General features: G+C 29.2%; 1 protein-coding gene across 1 annotated transcript in view; it reads left to right on the plus strand.

The window, feature by feature from the left end:
* The first annotated feature begins 16,649 nt into the window (after positions 1–16,649).
* The window catches only part of LOC112525194 (methylesterase 17-like), a 5,371-nt gene continuing 2,929 nt past the window's right edge, over positions 16,650–19,091 (plus strand). The window contains exons 1-2 of the mRNA XM_025135206.1: positions 16,650–16,938; positions 17,041–17,181. Of these exons, the coding sequence (XP_024990974.1) occupies positions 16,684–16,938; positions 17,041–17,181 (396 nt within the window). The 5' untranslated portion in view covers positions 16,650–16,683. The remainder of the gene's footprint in view (positions 16,939–17,040; positions 17,182–19,091) is intronic.

The following is a 19,091-nucleotide window of genomic DNA, read 5'->3' on the forward strand; positions in this document are numbered from 1 at the left end:
AAAGAAAAGAGAAAAGAAGAAGTAATTYCGATTGTTARTGAATATCCAGAAGTCTTTCCAGAAGACTTATCTGGATTACCACCAAATAGAGTTATTGAATTCTGAATCAATTTAGTACCAGGGGCTGCACCTGTAGCAAAGGCGCCATATTGTTTAGCTCCATCTGAACTGAAAGAATTGGTAGCACAGTTGAAAGATTTAACAGATAAGGGATTTATTAGACCCAGTACTTCACCTTGGGGTGATCTGGTCTTATTTGTCAAGAAGAACGATGGGTCTATGCGAATGTGTATAGACTATCGTGAATTGAACAAGTTGACAATCAAAAACAAGTATCCCTTACCAAGGATTGATGATTTGTTCGATCAATTGGTGGGAGCAAGTTATTTCTCCAAAATTGATTTGAGTACTGGATATCATCAGCTCAAAGTCAGAGAAGAAGATGTGGCCATAACAGCATTTAGAACAAGATATGGGCATCATGAATTTTTAGTTATGCCATTCGGTTTAACTAATGCGCCCGCAGCCTTTATGGATATGATGAATAGGGTATGTAAGGAATATCTTGATAAATTCGTTATTGTATTTATCGACGATATTCTTATATACTTTAAAACCGAAAAAGAACATGCGGAACATCTTCGTTCGATACTAGAATTGTTGAAGAAAGAAAAGTTGTATGCCAAGTTGTCCAAATGTGAGTTCTGGTTAAAGGAAGTTCAGTTCTTAGGTCATGTTATCTCAGAATCAGGAGTGCAAGTTGATCCCATGAAAATAGAAGCAGTTGCAAAATGGGAAGCTCCTAAGATTCCATCTGAAATCCGTAACTTTTTGGGATTGGCTGGTTATTACCGAAAGTTCATTCAGAACTTTTCTAAGATAGACGTGCCATTAACCAAATTGACTCGGAAGAATGTGAAATTTCAGTGGGAAAAAGAGCAACAAGAAGCTTTTCAACTATTAAAGGATCATCTCTGTAGTGCGCCGGTGTTAACTCTGTCAGAAGGATCCGAAGACTTTGTGGTATACATCGATGCTTTAAAGTTAGGATTAGGGTGTGTTTTGATGCAAAGAGGAAATGTGATTTCTTATGCGTCAAGACAATTGAAAGATCATGAGAGACAATATCCAACTCATGATATGGAGTTAGATGCAGTAGTATTTGCTCTGAAAATCTGGAGACACTATCTTCTGGGAACGAAATGTCAGATTTATACTGACCATAAAAGTTTGCAGCATTTGTTTAACCAGAAAGATTTGAACATGCGACAGCGTCGGTGGATTGAGTTAGTTAATGATTATGATTGTGAAATTCTTTAYCATCCGGGAAAGGCTAACGTGGTGGCCGACGCTTTGAGCAGAAAAGAAAGAAGTGGAACCATTAAAATAGTAGCCATGAGAATGAATTTGATCCCGGACATTCGAAAAGAAATCCTGAAGTGCCAACAAGAAGCTGTGAAAAAGGAATGTGTGAAAACAGAAAAGTTGGGTAAGATGATCTCAACCTTGGAACATAATGATGAAGGACTGATGTGCTTTCAAGGGCGAATTTGGGTATCATAGTTTGGAGATGTCCGAAGTATGATATTGAATGAAAGTCATAAATCCCGATACTCTATCCATCCAGGCACCAATAAGATGTAGCGAGATTTAAAACTTTTTTATTGGTGGCCAGGATTGAAAAGAAATATCGCTCGATATGTGGAACAGTGTCTGACATGTTTACAGGTTAAGATTGAACACCAAAAGCCGTATGGAAGTCTTCAATCGTTAGAGATACCTGTATGGAAATGGGATCACATTACCATGGATTTTGTTATGAAGTTACCTCGAACTCCAAAGGGGTATGAAGCGATTTGGGTAATTGTTGATCGTTTATCTAAATCTGCACATTTTCTACCAATAAGAGAAAAATACTTTTTAGAAAAGTTAGCGCAGAGTTACATCAAAGAAATTGTTACCAGACACGGTGTTCCATTGTCTATTATCTCTGATAAAGATAGTCGATTTACTTCCAAGTTCTGGGAAGGACTACAGAAAGCTTTGAGATCTGAAATTCGGTTAAGTACAGCTTATCATCCGCAGACTGATGGGCAGAGTGAAAGAACTACTCAGACTCTCGAAGATATGTTAAGAAGTTGTGTTATTGATTTCGAGGGATCATGGGATGATCATTTGCCACTAATAGAGTTTGCGTATAATAATAGTTATTATTCTAGCATCCAAGCGGCACCATATGAAGTATTGTATAGACGTAAATGTCGAACGCCGTTGTGCTGGAATGAGGTGGGTGAAAAACAGCTGACAGGACCTGAAATTGTTCAAGAAACTTCTGAAAAGATTGAACAGATCCGCGAAAGAATCAAAACAGCACAGGATCGCCAGAAAAGTTATGCAGATAATCGTCGAAAGCCGATTGAGTTTGATATAGGTGATTTTGTGATGTTAAAAATTTCGCCATGGAAGGGTACATTTGGAAAGAAGGGAAAGCTCAGTCCGAGGTATGTAGGGCCGTTCAGAGTATGTAAACGAATTGGGCCAGTAGCATATCAACTAGAGCTACCAGAAGAGTTGAGTCTGATTCACAACACTTTTCATGTGTCGAATCTGCGAAAATGTTTGGTTGATCCGAGTTTAGCTATACCGATACCAGAGATTCAATTAGACAATAAGTTGAATTTTGTGGAAACACCGGAAGCTATTGTCGATAGAAAGATCAAGGTGTTGAGAAACAAAGAGATAAGTCTGGTTAAAGTACAATGGAAATTTCACAAAGGACCAGAAGCGACATGAGAATTGGAATCAAAGATGAGATCAGAATACCCGTGGCTTTTTGATTAAAGGAATTCCGGGACGGAATAGATAATGTGATAACCAGATCCTGGTTATTACCCAAGGTAATTTATACGTGAATATTTGACTAAATGATTTTCGTGATAGCATGATAATTTGTTACGTGCCGATATGTAAAATTGTGTATTAAGTGGATATATGGATATATATATATATATATATATATATGTATATATATATATATGTGATTATGCATGTGTGTGCAAGGTGTGTACATGTATGCATGTGATTAAGTTAATATGCATGAGGTGGCAAAATGGGGAGGAAGGCGGTTAGCCAACCTTTCCCCATTTGGAAAGTATAAATAGGGGTGTAATCCCTTCATTTGTTTTTGCTGGCTTCTTTGAGAGAATTTGAGAGGGTTTCTAAAGAGGTGTTGTCCGGATTGCATTAAAAGGAAGATTTCAAATTGATTTCAAGTATTCAGTTTCAAAAAGGGATCGATTTCTAGCATTTTGGTGTCAAAAGCTTTATAAGGTGAGTGGTTTYTAACCTTTTTGTATAAAGATTTTACTGGTTTCAGTTRCATATTTCGTWTTGTTCTTATTTGAAAAGAAACCTTGATTTTATTGTCTAAGTGTTTATCCGGACAAAGAGTGACCGGATAAGCAATTAAACCGGACAAGCCTTAGGCGGTTTAGTGTCCGAATTGTCTTAAACCGGACATGCCTTGAAAGGTTTAGTGACCGGATTGTTTTAAACCGGACAAGCTTTAAATGGTTTAGTGACCGGACTAGTTTAAACCGAACAAACCTTGAGCGGTTTGTTGACCGGAGTTGGTAAACCGGTTGAGTGGTGAGCGGTTTAGTCTTAAACCGGGCGAGTCTTGAACGGACTGTTGACCGGATTTGTTATCCGCTCAATATGGATCTTATTCTAAGTGTTAAACCGTTCAATGAAGGTGTGATGTGTTCTCCGGACTAGTATCCGGACAAAGTTGAATAATTTGGACAAGTATTGGAGATGTGTTGTTTGGATTAGTAAACCGGACAAAAAGGGGACAGTGTTGTTCGGACTTCAAATCCGGATAACTTGTCCGGATAGTTTTATATTAAAAAAATTTATAAGTTTTTAAATGTTTATTTATTTATGATTCATAAAATGATTATTTTATATCTTTTAAAAATAAATGAAATGTTCCTACCAAGCGTGGTGACGTAAGTCTGTTTTGATATGGAACGAGTTTTTGATAAATGTTCYTACCAAGCGTGGTGACGTAAGTCTGTTTTGGTATTGGAACGGGATTTTGGGAAAATGTTTCTATCAAGCGTGGTGACGTAAGTTTGTTTTGGTACGAAACTATATTTTGAGAAACCTTCCTACCAATCGTGGTGACATAAGTTTGTTTTGGTATGGAAGTGAGTTTTAAATGGTAGTTCCCCCAGACGTGGTGACTTATGTCTGTTATGGCTTGGAACTGGGAATGAGTACTTTCAGACGTGGTGACTTATGTTTGTTCTGATAAGTAGCTCTGTTTTAATGGAGGAATAAGGGTGGCATATCAAGGAGAGGTGTACTTGGAATAAGGGTGACATTATCATATGTGGATATTATTATAACTCTTATTATTATTACTAAATTGGATTTAATAACTTTGAGTCATCATTTCTTTGTGACCTGATGAATTAGAGATATTATTCTTATTTAGAAGTAATAATTTAGATGTTATTGGGAAGGGGAAAATGGTTTGTCATATCAGGCAAGTTTTGCCTTAAATCTTTTCTATTAAAGGAATGGTCTTTTAATTCAAAAGTTTTGATATTGAGAATGTTAGATCTTTGTTTAGAGATATTTTAAAGAAGTGAGAATCTTGGATATACTTCTTTTTGCATGATATTGTGAGCTGCATCAATTGTTGTATTGCAGCATATTTTTAAGCCAAAATTACATTATCATATTTTGGTGTTCGTTACCCTACATTTGCAAATAAGGAATTTACTCACTAGACCCGTATGGTCTAACCCTCATTTTCTGTTTTAAATTATGCGATGCAGGAATAGCTGGGTCCGGGGATATAAAAGGGAAAGGAAAAATGTGATTATTTTCCTAATCTATTGTCTGCTTTTGGAAGATACATGTTATATTACATGTAGTAGTACATGATTTGTTTTGGAAATTTTATATGTAGATTTTGTACATATAGCAATCCTTGTACTAGTGGGACCTTTTGATGTAATCCATGTTTCTATGTAATGAAATATGTGTTTTATGCAAATGTGGAGTATGGGGTGTTACAACTTACATCAGTATTTTTAAAGTTTTATATTACTTTTTGACAACTAAATATATTGAATAATAGTTTTAAATATAATTGAGATGATTAATATTATTGTAAATAATTAATATTAATGTATATTGTATAATGTATAAGTAAAATTAATTAATGATAATAATTATTCATATACTAATAATTTATTTTATTTAATTTTTATTAGTGTATTAATAACTATTTTTATTTCATATTTATTAATAATTAATATTTTTTATCATTAATAAGAATAAACAATAATTAATATTAACGAGGGATATAATTGAAAAAAAAAAAGTCACAATAAGCTCCCAAAACGCTACTTCAAATAACGTTTCAATAAGTTAGCTTATGATCATCCAACATATACTTAAAAAATAAGGTAACTTATAAACAAACTTATTTTTACCAAACATTTGTCTAAATAAACAAAAGTCTGATTAAATGTCTTATCCATGACAATAATGTAGTCGAATCAATCCTTGAATTAAACCGCAAATCAATCGAATCAATCTCATATAACATATCGTCTCACAAAGTACGAATATAATCGGTGGCTTTTATTCAATATAATTTAATTACAATATTTATTTATGTTTTAAAATTATTCGTTCGGAAAAAGTTTATTAGAGCATCTTCAATGAACGAGTTATTAACAGATTTTTTTAGTTTTATAAAATTAGTTTTCTACTAACATTTTTTTAACAAAAACCTATTTCACAAATCTTCTCCACTGAAAAGAAAAAAAAAATTCAAAAATTATTTAACATTAAAATTCAAATATTAAAAAATATTACAATAAACGATATTTAAAAATTACTTGACATTTTCTTTTCTTTCGAGATGAAGTTTGTATTTTATTAAAAAGAATAAACAATAAAACCTGCTGATATAAAAATATAATGACAAGGACACACAAAAATCAATCCGTTAAAAAAAATGAAAGACAATGAATAGATATGATTTTATATTGTTTTTAGGTATTGGATGTTGGTGTCATTTCGATCGTTTTGACAAGAGATTTTTAATAATATATTTTGTTATAAAATATATTTGGTTTTTCTATAGATATTTAATGAAAAGCCAGCTCGGGCCAGGGTCAATATAGAATGAAGGGGATGGCTCTAATTTTGACAGAACGTTCAACTACCGACACTTGAAAAAGCTGCTTCCGATCCCAAGGTCTCGTCGATGCAGAAAGCGCTCTGCCTATTATTTCACAAATTAATTATCGAAATATAACAAGGTTTAAAATGAAAATTATTTGACAAAAGGGATACAATGAAAATTTAAGGAGAAAAATAAAAATAGTTACTATTCCAATAACAGGTTGGTGTAGAACCCGTCATTGAACAGAAAATCTTAATAACTCATTCTCTCCGATCACAATAACTTTTCTCCAATGACTTTTTAAATAGTAAAAGCCGATAAATGACTTGTACATTGGAGATACTCCTAGGCTGTACAAGTCTTATAGCTTATCTTATCAATCATAGAAAGTTGTTCGGTTACGACTTAATGCTTAAGCCAAGTTCAGAAGAAACATATTCCCACTCATCATTAACTTTCACCCATGAACCACCGACACGAAGATGTAACTTAATTTTTTCAGGACCTGAACTCATTTTGAAATAAATAGATGAAAAAAGAAAATAAGTTGAAATCAAATATCTGTCTATCTTCAACTTAATAACCCTTCATCCATTTATAGATCAGATTAGGGAATACAATCAAACAGCCAACAATCATTATACTGATAAATTGTACAATCACTATACAAATTGGAATCAAAATCAAGTTTTTTAGTGGAAAAAGTAGTGGACATCCACAAGTATAACATATCTGAAAACATGAAAATGAGATTTTTTTTAATCCAAAATTGCGGAGGTCAAACATGCAGTTAGGTCAAAGTTGGTCAAACCTGTCATAGAATTAGGGTTTTCACCTGTTGCTGATAAGTGGCACCTTTGCAAATCGCGGAAGTGTTACTTGCGGACTTGGGTCAAAACTGTATTTTTTGGATTTTAGCACCTTCGCAAGCCACATACGTGTTACTTACGGACCTGGATCAGAACTGTTTTTTTTTTTTGGATTTTAACACCTCAACAAGTCAAGGAAGTATTACTTGTGGACCTGGGTCAGGACTAAGATTTTTCTCAGTTTAGCATCTCTGCAGGTTGAGAAGGTCTTGTGAAGATAGTGATATTTAGATGATTACAGAACAGAAACAGTTAAGAGGTAAATCCATCTGAGAGAAACGACTATTTTTATTATTTTCCTAAATTTTAATCATCACAGAGTGGAACACAATCAAACACAAAGACATGTTGAATCACTTTTTCCACTTCTACATCAATTAATCATAATCCAAATGAGCTAAATACAAATTTGGTCCTTGTGGTTTACACAATAACGAGTAAGGTCCCTCAAAAGAATTATTAACGAGGAGCATCCTTTACAGTTTCATTTTTATGACAGATGTGGTCCTTCTTCTAACTCCTTTAATTAAGTTTCCTATAGTGAGGGGCAATTTTGTTTATTCACCTTCTTGCTCTCTCGACTTTCATTTTGAATAACGGATTTAGTCACTCAAAGTACTTTTATGTTATAACATATTTGGTCCCTCAAACTACTTTTTATTATTATAACAGATTTGTTCCCTCGAATTATTTTTTATAACAATTTTGGTCATTTCGTCAACTTTCATTTTTAGGATTTAGACTCTCCGTTTAATCAATAAAATTTGGTGGCACAAACATATATTTTGAAGTTCAGATTTTGCCATTAAATATTTTATCTTTTCAAAAACATTACTTCCATTAAACTCTTAGCTCAAATAAAATATAAATAAAATTTTGTTTTAATTAGTTAAAAATTAAAGAAAAAAAAGGTTTTAAAACTAAATACCTAACAATATATTAGATAATAAGACGTAAAAAATATTAAATTTAATCATTTTACTAAAACTAATTAATATACACAAATAAAATTGTAGTTAAATTAAATATAAAAATATAAATTTAACTAATTTACTTAAACTAACTAATATACACTAAAGTGCCGTTTACAAAACGCTTACCCGGGTAAGCGCTTACCAAGTCACTTTACTTTACCGGATGAATATGACAAGGATTAAAAAATCTTACCCGGTAAGAACGAAGGCAAGAATCGAGAGTCTTACCCGGTAAGTGAGGGCGATGAGTCTTACCATGGTTAGCGCTTACCGGTATAAATTGTTGCATACGATGCGTTTTAGTGAATAAAATCTTACCCCGTAAGTAAACGATAGTGTTAAATTTTATCGATAAATGCTTACCGGGTAAATGTTTAAGTAAACGGACTCTAAAATGATTATAGTTAAGTTATAACTAATAAATATAAAAAAAATTATAATGTAGCACTAATCGATTGAAGATTATTAGTTTTATTATGAAGAAATAGTGTTATAATTTAACATATAATAATAACACTAATAATCTTCAATCGTTTAATGCTAATGATAACATTTTTATATAGTTATTGATTTATTAATTATAACCATTCTTAATGTATATAATTGTTAAATTATATTTTGATATCTTACTTAACAATAATCAACTTTTTTGTATATTAGAATGGTATTCGCACAATGCAGCAAAATAAATTTGTGATAACCAGATCCTGGTTATTACCCAAAGTATTTAATACGTGATTATTTGACTTTTTTGTTACGTGATAGTATGATAATTGATACGTGCTGGTATGAGAATTTGCGAATTAATTAAATATATATATATATATATATATATATTTTGTGTAAATATATATATATATATATGTGCATAAGTGCATGTGGGTATGCATGTGTGTGTGAAGGTTTAGCCCACTTTCCCTTTTGGGAAAGTATAAAAAGAGGCTTAACCTCTTCATTTGATGCCTGCCATTTTGAGAATTTGAGATAGTTTTAAAAAGGAAGTGTTGTCCGGTTTGCTTCAAGAAAGAGATTTCAAGTGTTGGATTTTAAAAGGATTCAAGTTGAATTCAAGAGTTGGGTTTCAAAGATTGATTGCAAGTATTTTGGTGTCAAAAGCTTTATAAAGGTGAGTGGTTCTAAAACTTTTTATATAAAACTCTCTACTGGTTTTGAATTCATATTTCGTATTGTTCTTATTTGAAAAGAAATTTTGATGATATTTGTCTAAGTGTTTATCCGGACAAAGCTTGACCGGATAGGGGTTTTAAACCGGATAAGCCTTGTGAGGTTTAGTGAACGGATAAGTCTAAACCGGACAAGCCTTGAGAGGTTTAGTGTCCGGATAAGTGTAAACCGCACAAGTCTTAAGCGGTTTATTGATCGGATTAGTATATACCGGACAAACCTTGAGCGGTTTGTTGACCGGAGTTTGGTAAACCGGTTGAGTGGTGAGCGGTTTAGTCTTAAACCGTGCAAGTCTTGAACGGTTTGTTGTCCGGATTTTTTATCCGTTCAATATGAATTATATTATAAGTGTTAAACCGTTCAATGAATGGGTGAGGTGTTGACCGGACTTGATATCCGGACAAAGTGGATTTTTAGTCCAAGTGTTATAAACCGGATGATTGTTGACCGGATTAGTTGACCGGACTTGTAAACCGGGTGATTAGTGATCGGACTTGTTGTCCGGATAGCTTTATGTTGGAAAATTTTATAAAGTTTTTAAAATATTTATTTATTTATTTATGGTTCATAAAAATGGTTATCTTTTAAAATAAATGAAATATTCCTACCAAGCGTGGTGACATAAGTCTGTTTTGKTATGGAAGTGAGTTTTAAATGGTAGTTCCCCCAGACGTGGTGACTTATGTCTGTTCTGGCTTGGAACTGGGATTGAGTACTTTCAGACGTGGTGACTTATGTCTGTTATGATAAGTAACTCTGATTTAATGGAGGAATAAGGGTGGCATATCAAGGAAAGATGTACTTGGAATAAGGGTGGCATTGTCATATGTGGATGTTATTATTATAACTTTTATTATTATTACTAAATTGGATTTAATAACTTTGAATCATCATTTCTTTGTGACCTGATGAATTAAAGATATTATTCCTATTTAGAAGTGATAATTTAGATGTTATTGAGAAGGGGAAATTGATTTGTCATATCAGGCAAGTTTTGCCTTAAATTTTTCCTGTTAAAGGAATGGTGTTTTAATTTAAAAAGTTTTGATACTGGAATGTTGGATCTCTGTTTAGAGATATTTTAAAGAAGTGAGATTTTTTAATATACTTCTTTATGTATGATATTGGGAACTGCATCATTTGTTTTATTGCAGTATCTTTCTAAAGCCAAAATTACGTTATCATATTTTGGTGGTTGTCACCCTGCATTTGCAAATAGGGAATTTACTCACTAGACCCGTATGGTCTAACCCCCATTTTCTGTTTTAAATTATGCAATGCAGGAGTAGCTGAGTCCGGGGATATAAAAGGGAAAGGGAAAATGTGATTATTTTCCTAATCTGTTTCCTGCTTTTGAAGATACATGTTGTATTACATGTAGTAGTACRGGATTTGTTTTGGAAATTTTATATGTAGATTTTGTACATATAGCAATCCATGTACTAGTGGGACCTTTCTGATGTAATCCATGTTTCTATGTAATGAAATATGTGTTTTATGCAAATGTGGATTATGGGGGTGTTACAAAATTTACATTTTAATGTTTAGTTTTTATTCTTTGTCTCTATCGATATAATACGATTTTATGTGGTTTTTAGAAAGCGRTAATGTTTTTATTTTTGAATGAAATATAAATTTGAATAGACCAAAAAAAATTGAAAAAAATAAAATTGATATTAGTATTAAATTGACTATTTAATAGTTCTCGTTTTTTTGGTGTAAGTTCTTTAATTCAATTTATTATTGTAATTTAATTTAGGTCTAATAACAAAGTAATTATTTTTGGTTTAATAATATATTTTTTATTAAAGATAATAATTAAACATTCTGTTAGAAACTCAATGATTATCTTAATAATATTTTAGATTTTCAATATTTAAAATAAATGTTTATCCTGTATTTTGATTATGTTTATCTGCAGTTAGTTACAGAAATTTAAAAATTGAGTTTTAATAAGTTGTACTTATGCAAAATCACTTGTAATCTTGAATTTCAAATAATATGCATCAATAAACAGTACTTTATGCATAAAAATGGTTTTTAAGAGTTTTTGTCAAATGCTTTATAATATAGTATAGATTAATTAGTTTTATTAAATTATTTAAACTTATGCTTTTCTATTTTATTATTTAATATATTGTCGGATATTTAGTTTTAATANATTTAAACTTATGCTTTTCTATTTTATTATTTAATATATTGTCGGATATTTAGTTTTAATATTTTTTTTTAATTTTCAACTAATTAAAACAAAACATTTATCAAAATATTTCATGACAAAATCTAAGTTTCAAATTTTATTTAATTACTTTGCTAATAATATTTAGAAGATATATGCTTGAACCACCAGTTTTTATTGATTAAAAGGACGGAACAAATCCTAAAAATAAAAGTTGGAGAGGGAACAAATATGTTCAGAAAATAGTTTGAGAGACCAAATTTGTTATAATAATGTAAATTAATTGGAGGGACTAAATATCTTATAAAATGAAAAGTAGTGTAACACCCCATTTCATATTTGCATAAAACACATATATTTTATATAACAGGAAATACAAATATTATACACTGGTCCCAAATATATACATTGCTACATAGAAAAGTAGCTACAAACTTTTTGTTTGTCAGATACATAACTTGAATAACACAAATTCACAGTTCATGTATAAACTCAGCTTCCAAAAATTTCATAGATGTAAAGTATCACACTTTAATTTATATATTCCCCTTCTTTTTGCCTTCCATATGTGCCCGACATGTAATGTACATTTTTTTAAAACAAAAGAGGGTTAGACCATAAGGTCTAGTGAGAATCCCTTAATAGCTATTATAGGGTGAAAATCATCAAAACACTTTTTGGAAAGACAATCTTTGAAAAGATAACATGTAAATAACATTTATTGTATCAAACCTCATTTTGTCGCATCATATAGATGAGACAATCAACTCATCGCATCCCAAGGATGGATTACTCATCTCATCGCATCAAACAACATTTTTGTCGAAACCACAAGGATGCGATCACCCATCTTGTCGCATCATACATGTGCGATAAACACAACTCATCGCACCTAGCAGATGCGATAAACCTCATTTTTCGCACCACACTGATGCGATAAACACAACTCCTCGCACCAAGCAAGTGCGATAAACCTATTACTCGCATCACATTGATGCGATAACTTAATTTGTCGCATCCCAGTAATGTGATATAATCAATCTCCTCGCACCACACAGATGCGATAACAATATCTCATATGATCAAAGTATCATTTTTCACAGATTCGTTGAGTATGCCACTCTGATTCTAATATATGTCTCGTCTGATCATGCTACCATTATTTTAAAATATACACCCCTCCTGATTCTGTTACTCTTATTTCAAAATATACGTTTCTCTTAATTATGTCACATTTATTTCAAAATATACATATCTCTTGGTTATGCCACATTTATTCCAGTAAGTTGATAACAACATATCAAAACTCAAATATGCTAACACATAGCAAATAATTACGTCCGAAGACACCCCAATTCGAAACCCATACGGTTCCAAATTGAAAATATTTCAAATAATTTTTTTAAAAACAAAACTCACATTGAATTCACAATTAGATGAAGACTTTAAGCAATAATCAAATAAGAAGCACGTAATCAATTTCTTCTTCTTCTTCTGCTAGCTCAAACCAAAGAGCAAAATAACTCTACCAACTTTCTTTTTCCTATTCTTATCCCAATTAAAAGTAAAGAAGAAAAAAGTATAATCATATAATATATACTAGAATAGTACTCGCGCAATGCAGCGAGACACATCTCGATTTAAATGTTCTATTTTATTATTTGTTTCTGTTGATGTTATAATACGATTTTATGTGTTTTTAAGAAAGCAATAATGATTTTATTTTTGAATAAAATATAAATTTGATGATATCATAAAAATTTTAAAAAATATATATATCAATGTTAATATCAAATCAATTATTTAAACAATTTCATTTTTTATATAATTTCTTTAATTTATTTTTTTATTATAATTTAATTTAAGTTTAGTAATGAAATAATTTATTTTTGGTTTAATAATATAACATTTTACAAAGATAATAATTACGTGTTTTGTTTGAACTTAATGATTATCCTAATTATATTTTAGATTTTTTATATTTAAAATAAGATGTTTATCTTGTATTTGATTATGTTTATCTGCAGTTAGTTACACAAATTCAGATATGGAGCTTTAATAAGTTATACTTACACACAATCTACTTGTAATCTTGAGTTTTAAGTAATATGTATTAATAAACAATACTTTACGCATAAAAAATATTTTTTAAGAGTTTTTGTCAAATATTTTATAATATAGTATAGATATATATTTGGATAAGAGGCTATGGAGAGTTTAAAATTTTTAAATCAATTTTTCAAAACACACCCTCAACTTTCAAACCATATTAAAGATAACCCTAAATTTTCCACCAATAAAAATAAGACCCGGTTATAACCAAGTAGTTCGAGGAACCACGTTCATTCTTGAAAATTGAAGTTGAGGAAGACGAGCGTAAATTCAAAAAATTGTCCCTCACTAATGAAAACTTAACTGAAGGAGTTAAAGAAGGGACCATATATGTTATAGAAATGAAACTCTAAGGACGTCCCTTGTCAATAATTCTTTTAAGAAACCTTACTCGTTAATTTTATGTAAACCACAGGGACCAAATTTGTATTTAATTTTAATCCAATAATATTCATCTTCATTTATAATCTAATAATTTTTCCTCTTCTACATCAATTAGTAACATGCATCTTCACTTATAATGAGGAGTATTTTTATTATTCATCATATTAAAATATAAAAAAGATATTTTATTTTTTATTTTTATTTACAATTAAAAATAAAAAAACATAATACGTTTTTTTAACTTAAAAATAAAATTAAGAAAATAATAAAAATGACTAAAATAATGACCGTTGGACAGAGGGACCAAAACCGTTGCTAAATAACAAACGTGAGATTTAAAAATTATTTATTTTTTGATTCTATGAATTGCTGTATATAAAAAATTAAAAGGAAGACGGCCATATTTCCTTGTTTTCTATATGGTTTTAGACTTCTTTCGGCATATAATTAAGCACATAATATACAGCTCGAAAGGTTGTATAAGGACGAATAAACGCGTACCAACACATTCCCAGTTGTCCGAGTGATTGATTTAATTTAAATATGATTCTAAAAAGTGTAAATATGATTAGTACTTTAAATAAACATGATAAGTTGGCAGGGTTTGTTGGTTCCAAGTACATGTTGTTGCTTGTGTGGTACCTCAATTATTAACATGAACAAGTAATTTTAGTAATTTCACTTATTATTCTTTTAGAAATTACCATAAAAGGGCATTACGGTAAAAAGGTATTACGATATATCTACGTCAGTGACGGTACTAATTTTAAATGTATTCACATGTGATTATTTCAAAACTCTTAATCTGTATGGTATAAAAAATATGACTGTTTTCGTAAGAAATAAATTGAAGCTTACTTAAAAAAATGTATATCTATACTATATTATAAAACATTTGATAAAAACTCTTAAAAATAATTTTTTATGCATGTAATAATGTTTATTAATGCATATTACTTAGAATTCAAGATTACAAATAAACTGTGCGTAAGTACAACTTATTAAAGCTTCATGTTTGAATTTGTGCAACTAATTGCAGATAAACATAATCAAATAGAAGATAAATATCTCATTTTAGATATAAAAAATCTAAAATATAATTAAGATAATTATTGAGTTCTAACAAAATACTTAATTATTAGCTTTATAAAAAATTATATTACTAAACCAAAAAAATGAATTAAAGAATTACACAAAAAAGAGAAATTTTAAATAGTCAGTTTGGTACCAATTTCAATATTTCTTTTTCAAAATTTTATGATATATCTTCATATTTATATTTTATTCAAAATAAAAACATTATCGTTTTCTCAAAATTACATAAAATCGTATCATAACATCGATCGAGACAAAGAGAAAGTAAAACGAAACATTAAAATCGAGATGTATCTCGCTGCATTGTGTGAGTATCATCTGGTGCATATAAATGACATGTTAAAATTATACTTAAATACGATACAAGAATGCCGATTGTCGTTTACGAATTTTATCAAAATTTATTTTCTTTAAAATTGTATTTTAGAAATTTATTAAATTTTTATACAAAATCAAACATGATTTATTTTAAAAAAACAAAAACCAAATAATTGATAAATTACTTTTATATTAATAATTTGCCACCTTTTTTAAATAGTACTCTTTTGCCAACTATATACTTTTAATCAAAATGAAATTAATTGATATCTTTTTAGAAATAATTATATAATAAAAAAATAATTTAATTATTTTTATAATTTTTTTATAAGGAATATAATTTTATTACATTTCAAATCCAACAAACTAAACACACCAAAGATTTCCAAGACTTCCAAGAAATCCAAATCGCTAAAAAACATTCGGTAAAGGCCTAAGGCCCTTTTGGTTACAAGTAATTTTGCTTAAATACAACTTATTAAAACTTCATTTTTAAATTCGTGTAACTAACTGCAGCTAAATATAATCAAATAAAGGATAAACATCTATTTTAAATATAGAAAATCTAAAATATAATAAAAATAATCATTAAGTTCTAACAGAATATTTAATTATTATATTTATAAAAAATTATATTATTAAAGCAAAATAAATTATTTTGTCGTTAAATCTAAATTAACTTATAATAAAAGTTGAAAGAAAGAAGTTACAAAAAAAAACAAGAACTACTAAATAGTTAATTTGATACTAATATCAAAAAAAATTTTCAAATTTTTATGATATCTTCAAATTTGTATTTTATTTAAAAATAAAAACATAATCGCTTTCTCAAAATCACAAAAAATCATATTATATCGATAGAGACATATAATAAAAACTAAACATTAAAATGAAGATTTATCTCGCTGCATTGTTCGAGTACCCTTCTAGTCAATTAATAAAAGATAATTTAATTATTAATAATTTATTTTTATATATTATTTATAAAAAATTAAAATCAGTTTTATTCCAAATCTTGTAAACCAAACACAATAAAAAGAATCAAAATCCTTTCAATTCCAAATCATTCCACGAAATCAAAATCTCTTAAAAGACATTTTATCAAACCAAACGCATCCTTTACATCTGTAATAAAACCCCCAGATTACACATTCCTCGATATCGGGTTTTTCAGATTTATTGGGTTACACGGATTTCGAAGATTATTTCCCAACAAAACATGTTAATTATGGATAAATGATGTATGACTTGTCCCATTGATGGGTTTATTCCAACTACTGCCCACATAAAAATTGACCAAAAAAACAAATATAAATGCCCATAAAAACACACACACACATACACACACAAAGGGATATGGAGGAGGAGAAGAAAGAGACTCCATTGAAGGCACCACCACACTTTGTGCTCATCCATGGCATAAGTGGAGGAAGCTGGTGTTGGTACAAGATGAAAAGCTTGATGTACAACTCCGGATACATGGTGACTTGCATCGACCTCAAAGGTGCAGGCATCGACCCTTCTGATCCCAACACGATTCTCTCTTTTGATCATTACAACAAACCTCTCCTTGATTTCTTCTCTTCCTTACCCTTGCTTCATCATCATAAGGTACAATTCTTTAATTACGCTTCCTACACACACATACACACACATATACATATATATATATATATATATATATTATAAGTAACCCATAAATCGTTACTACAGGTGATATTGGTAGGACACAGTGCCGGGGGACTAAGCATAACACAAGCAACTCACAAGTTTCCGAATAAGATAAGCGTTGCAGTTTATGTTGCAGCGACCATGCTTAAAAACGGGTTTTTAACTGAACAAGACGTTAAAGATGTAAGTTTAACCGTTTCATAGTTACTTATTTTTAACAATTGAATCTTGATTAATTAATGTGATAAATCAAAGTATTTTGTAGAGTAGAGTTATTAAAATTATTTATTATTTATAATATTTATTAAAAAAAAAAGAAAAGAAAAGAAAATTGTGGATGCATTATATGATAGTGGGGTTGTGTGACGTGTAAATAAAGAGTGGGGAAATGGAGGTGAATACTATGCTTATCGTTTTGGGCCGACTCTTATTCATCAAATGTCTGTCTTTTTGTCACAAAGCTGCACACAAACGAGGAAAACATTTACTTTATTACATACCATAACGGTACTCGTGTAATGCAACAAGATAAATTTCGATTTTAATGTTTAGTTTTTATTTTTTGTTTCTATGATATAATACGATTTTATGTGGTTTGAGAAAACGGTAATATTTTTATTTCTGAATGAAATATAAATTTGAATATAATATAAAAATTTGAAAAAATAAAATAAATAGATATTAGTATCAAATTAACTATTTAATAGTTTTAGTTTTTTTTTATAACTTTTTTAATTCATTTTTTATTATCATTTAATTTAGATTTAATAACAAAGTAATTTATTTTTGGTAGAACATAATTATTATTTTAATTATATTTTAGATTTATTATATATTTGATTATGTCTATCTGTAGTTAGATATAAGGATTTAATAATTGAGCTTTAATAAGTTCTACTTATGCAAAATTACTTGTAATCTTAAATTTTAAGTAATATGCATCAATAAACATTATTTAATGCAAAAAAAAAAAAATGGTTTTTAAGAGTTTTTGTCAAATGTTTTATAATATAGTATAAATTTGTTAATTTTCTCTTATCGTTAATAATATATTTTCAATGTCAAATCTTTTTTAAAACATATTAGATACATTTCAACAGATTTTTAAAATATAAAATAAAAAATTAAAATCTTTAAAAATATTTACTTCTAATAACTTTTTTTTTATTTTTGAGTTTATAATTTAAATTATATTATTAAAATATTCAATATATTTTATAAAATATTATTTCTTTCTTTTATGCATTTAAGTTTATGGATTCTTATTAATAAAAAAATAAAAATTAATTTCTCTTTCATTGGTAATCAATTTTGGAGATTTGTACAAATTTAGAGAACGTAGTCTCTCTCCTACTTTTTTCATTTTGTAAAAAACTTTTTAAAATTTGTTGAAGCAAAAATCCTCAAATCTCCATTTTGAAGAATCTGATGAAAGATGCTCTGAGCTTTTGAATTGGACACTAAAAGAAATTTTATGATGTAATATTTGAGTATCTGTATAATGCAGCGAGATTCATTAAAATTTTATATAATAGAAAATAGAAATTGTGGTTAATTAAAGATAAAAATTATATTATTAGTAGAATTTGTTTGTTTCAAATTTTATTTTAATTGTAATATTTCAGATTTATAACTAAAAATGTAGTTTTTGTATAGAAATCTGATAATTGATTTTGCAGGTTATAGAAATTATATGTAGTGAGTAGCTATTTGATTGGTTTTCTGTTAAGTTCTGTATGGATATGTTCATATAGATTGAGAATGTTTTTGTTTGTAGAAGTTTTTTCATAGATGAAAGGAGTGTGTTTTTTTTAACTTAGAGGAATAGGTCTGAAAAATACTTAGCTGGTTTTCTACAGAAAATTTTCCCTAAAAACTTATTGAATAACTATCCAGATAAGTATATATAGCTAACTGAATAAGTGCGAATTTTATTCACAAACAAGCCTTAAATATAATGTAGATATGGAATAATTTTTAATAAATTAGAATGGTACTCGTGGAATGCATCGAGACACATTTCCATTCTAATGTTTCTTTTGTTTTTTTTATCCATGTCGATATAATTCTATTTTATGTGGTTTTGAGAAAAC

Source organism: Cynara cardunculus (genome assembly GCF_001531365.2).
Source record: "Cynara cardunculus var. scolymus isolate 2C chromosome LG 13, CcrdV1, whole genome shotgun sequence".
NCBI classification, from domain to species: domain Eukaryota; kingdom Viridiplantae; phylum Streptophyta; class Magnoliopsida; order Asterales; family Asteraceae; genus Cynara; species Cynara cardunculus.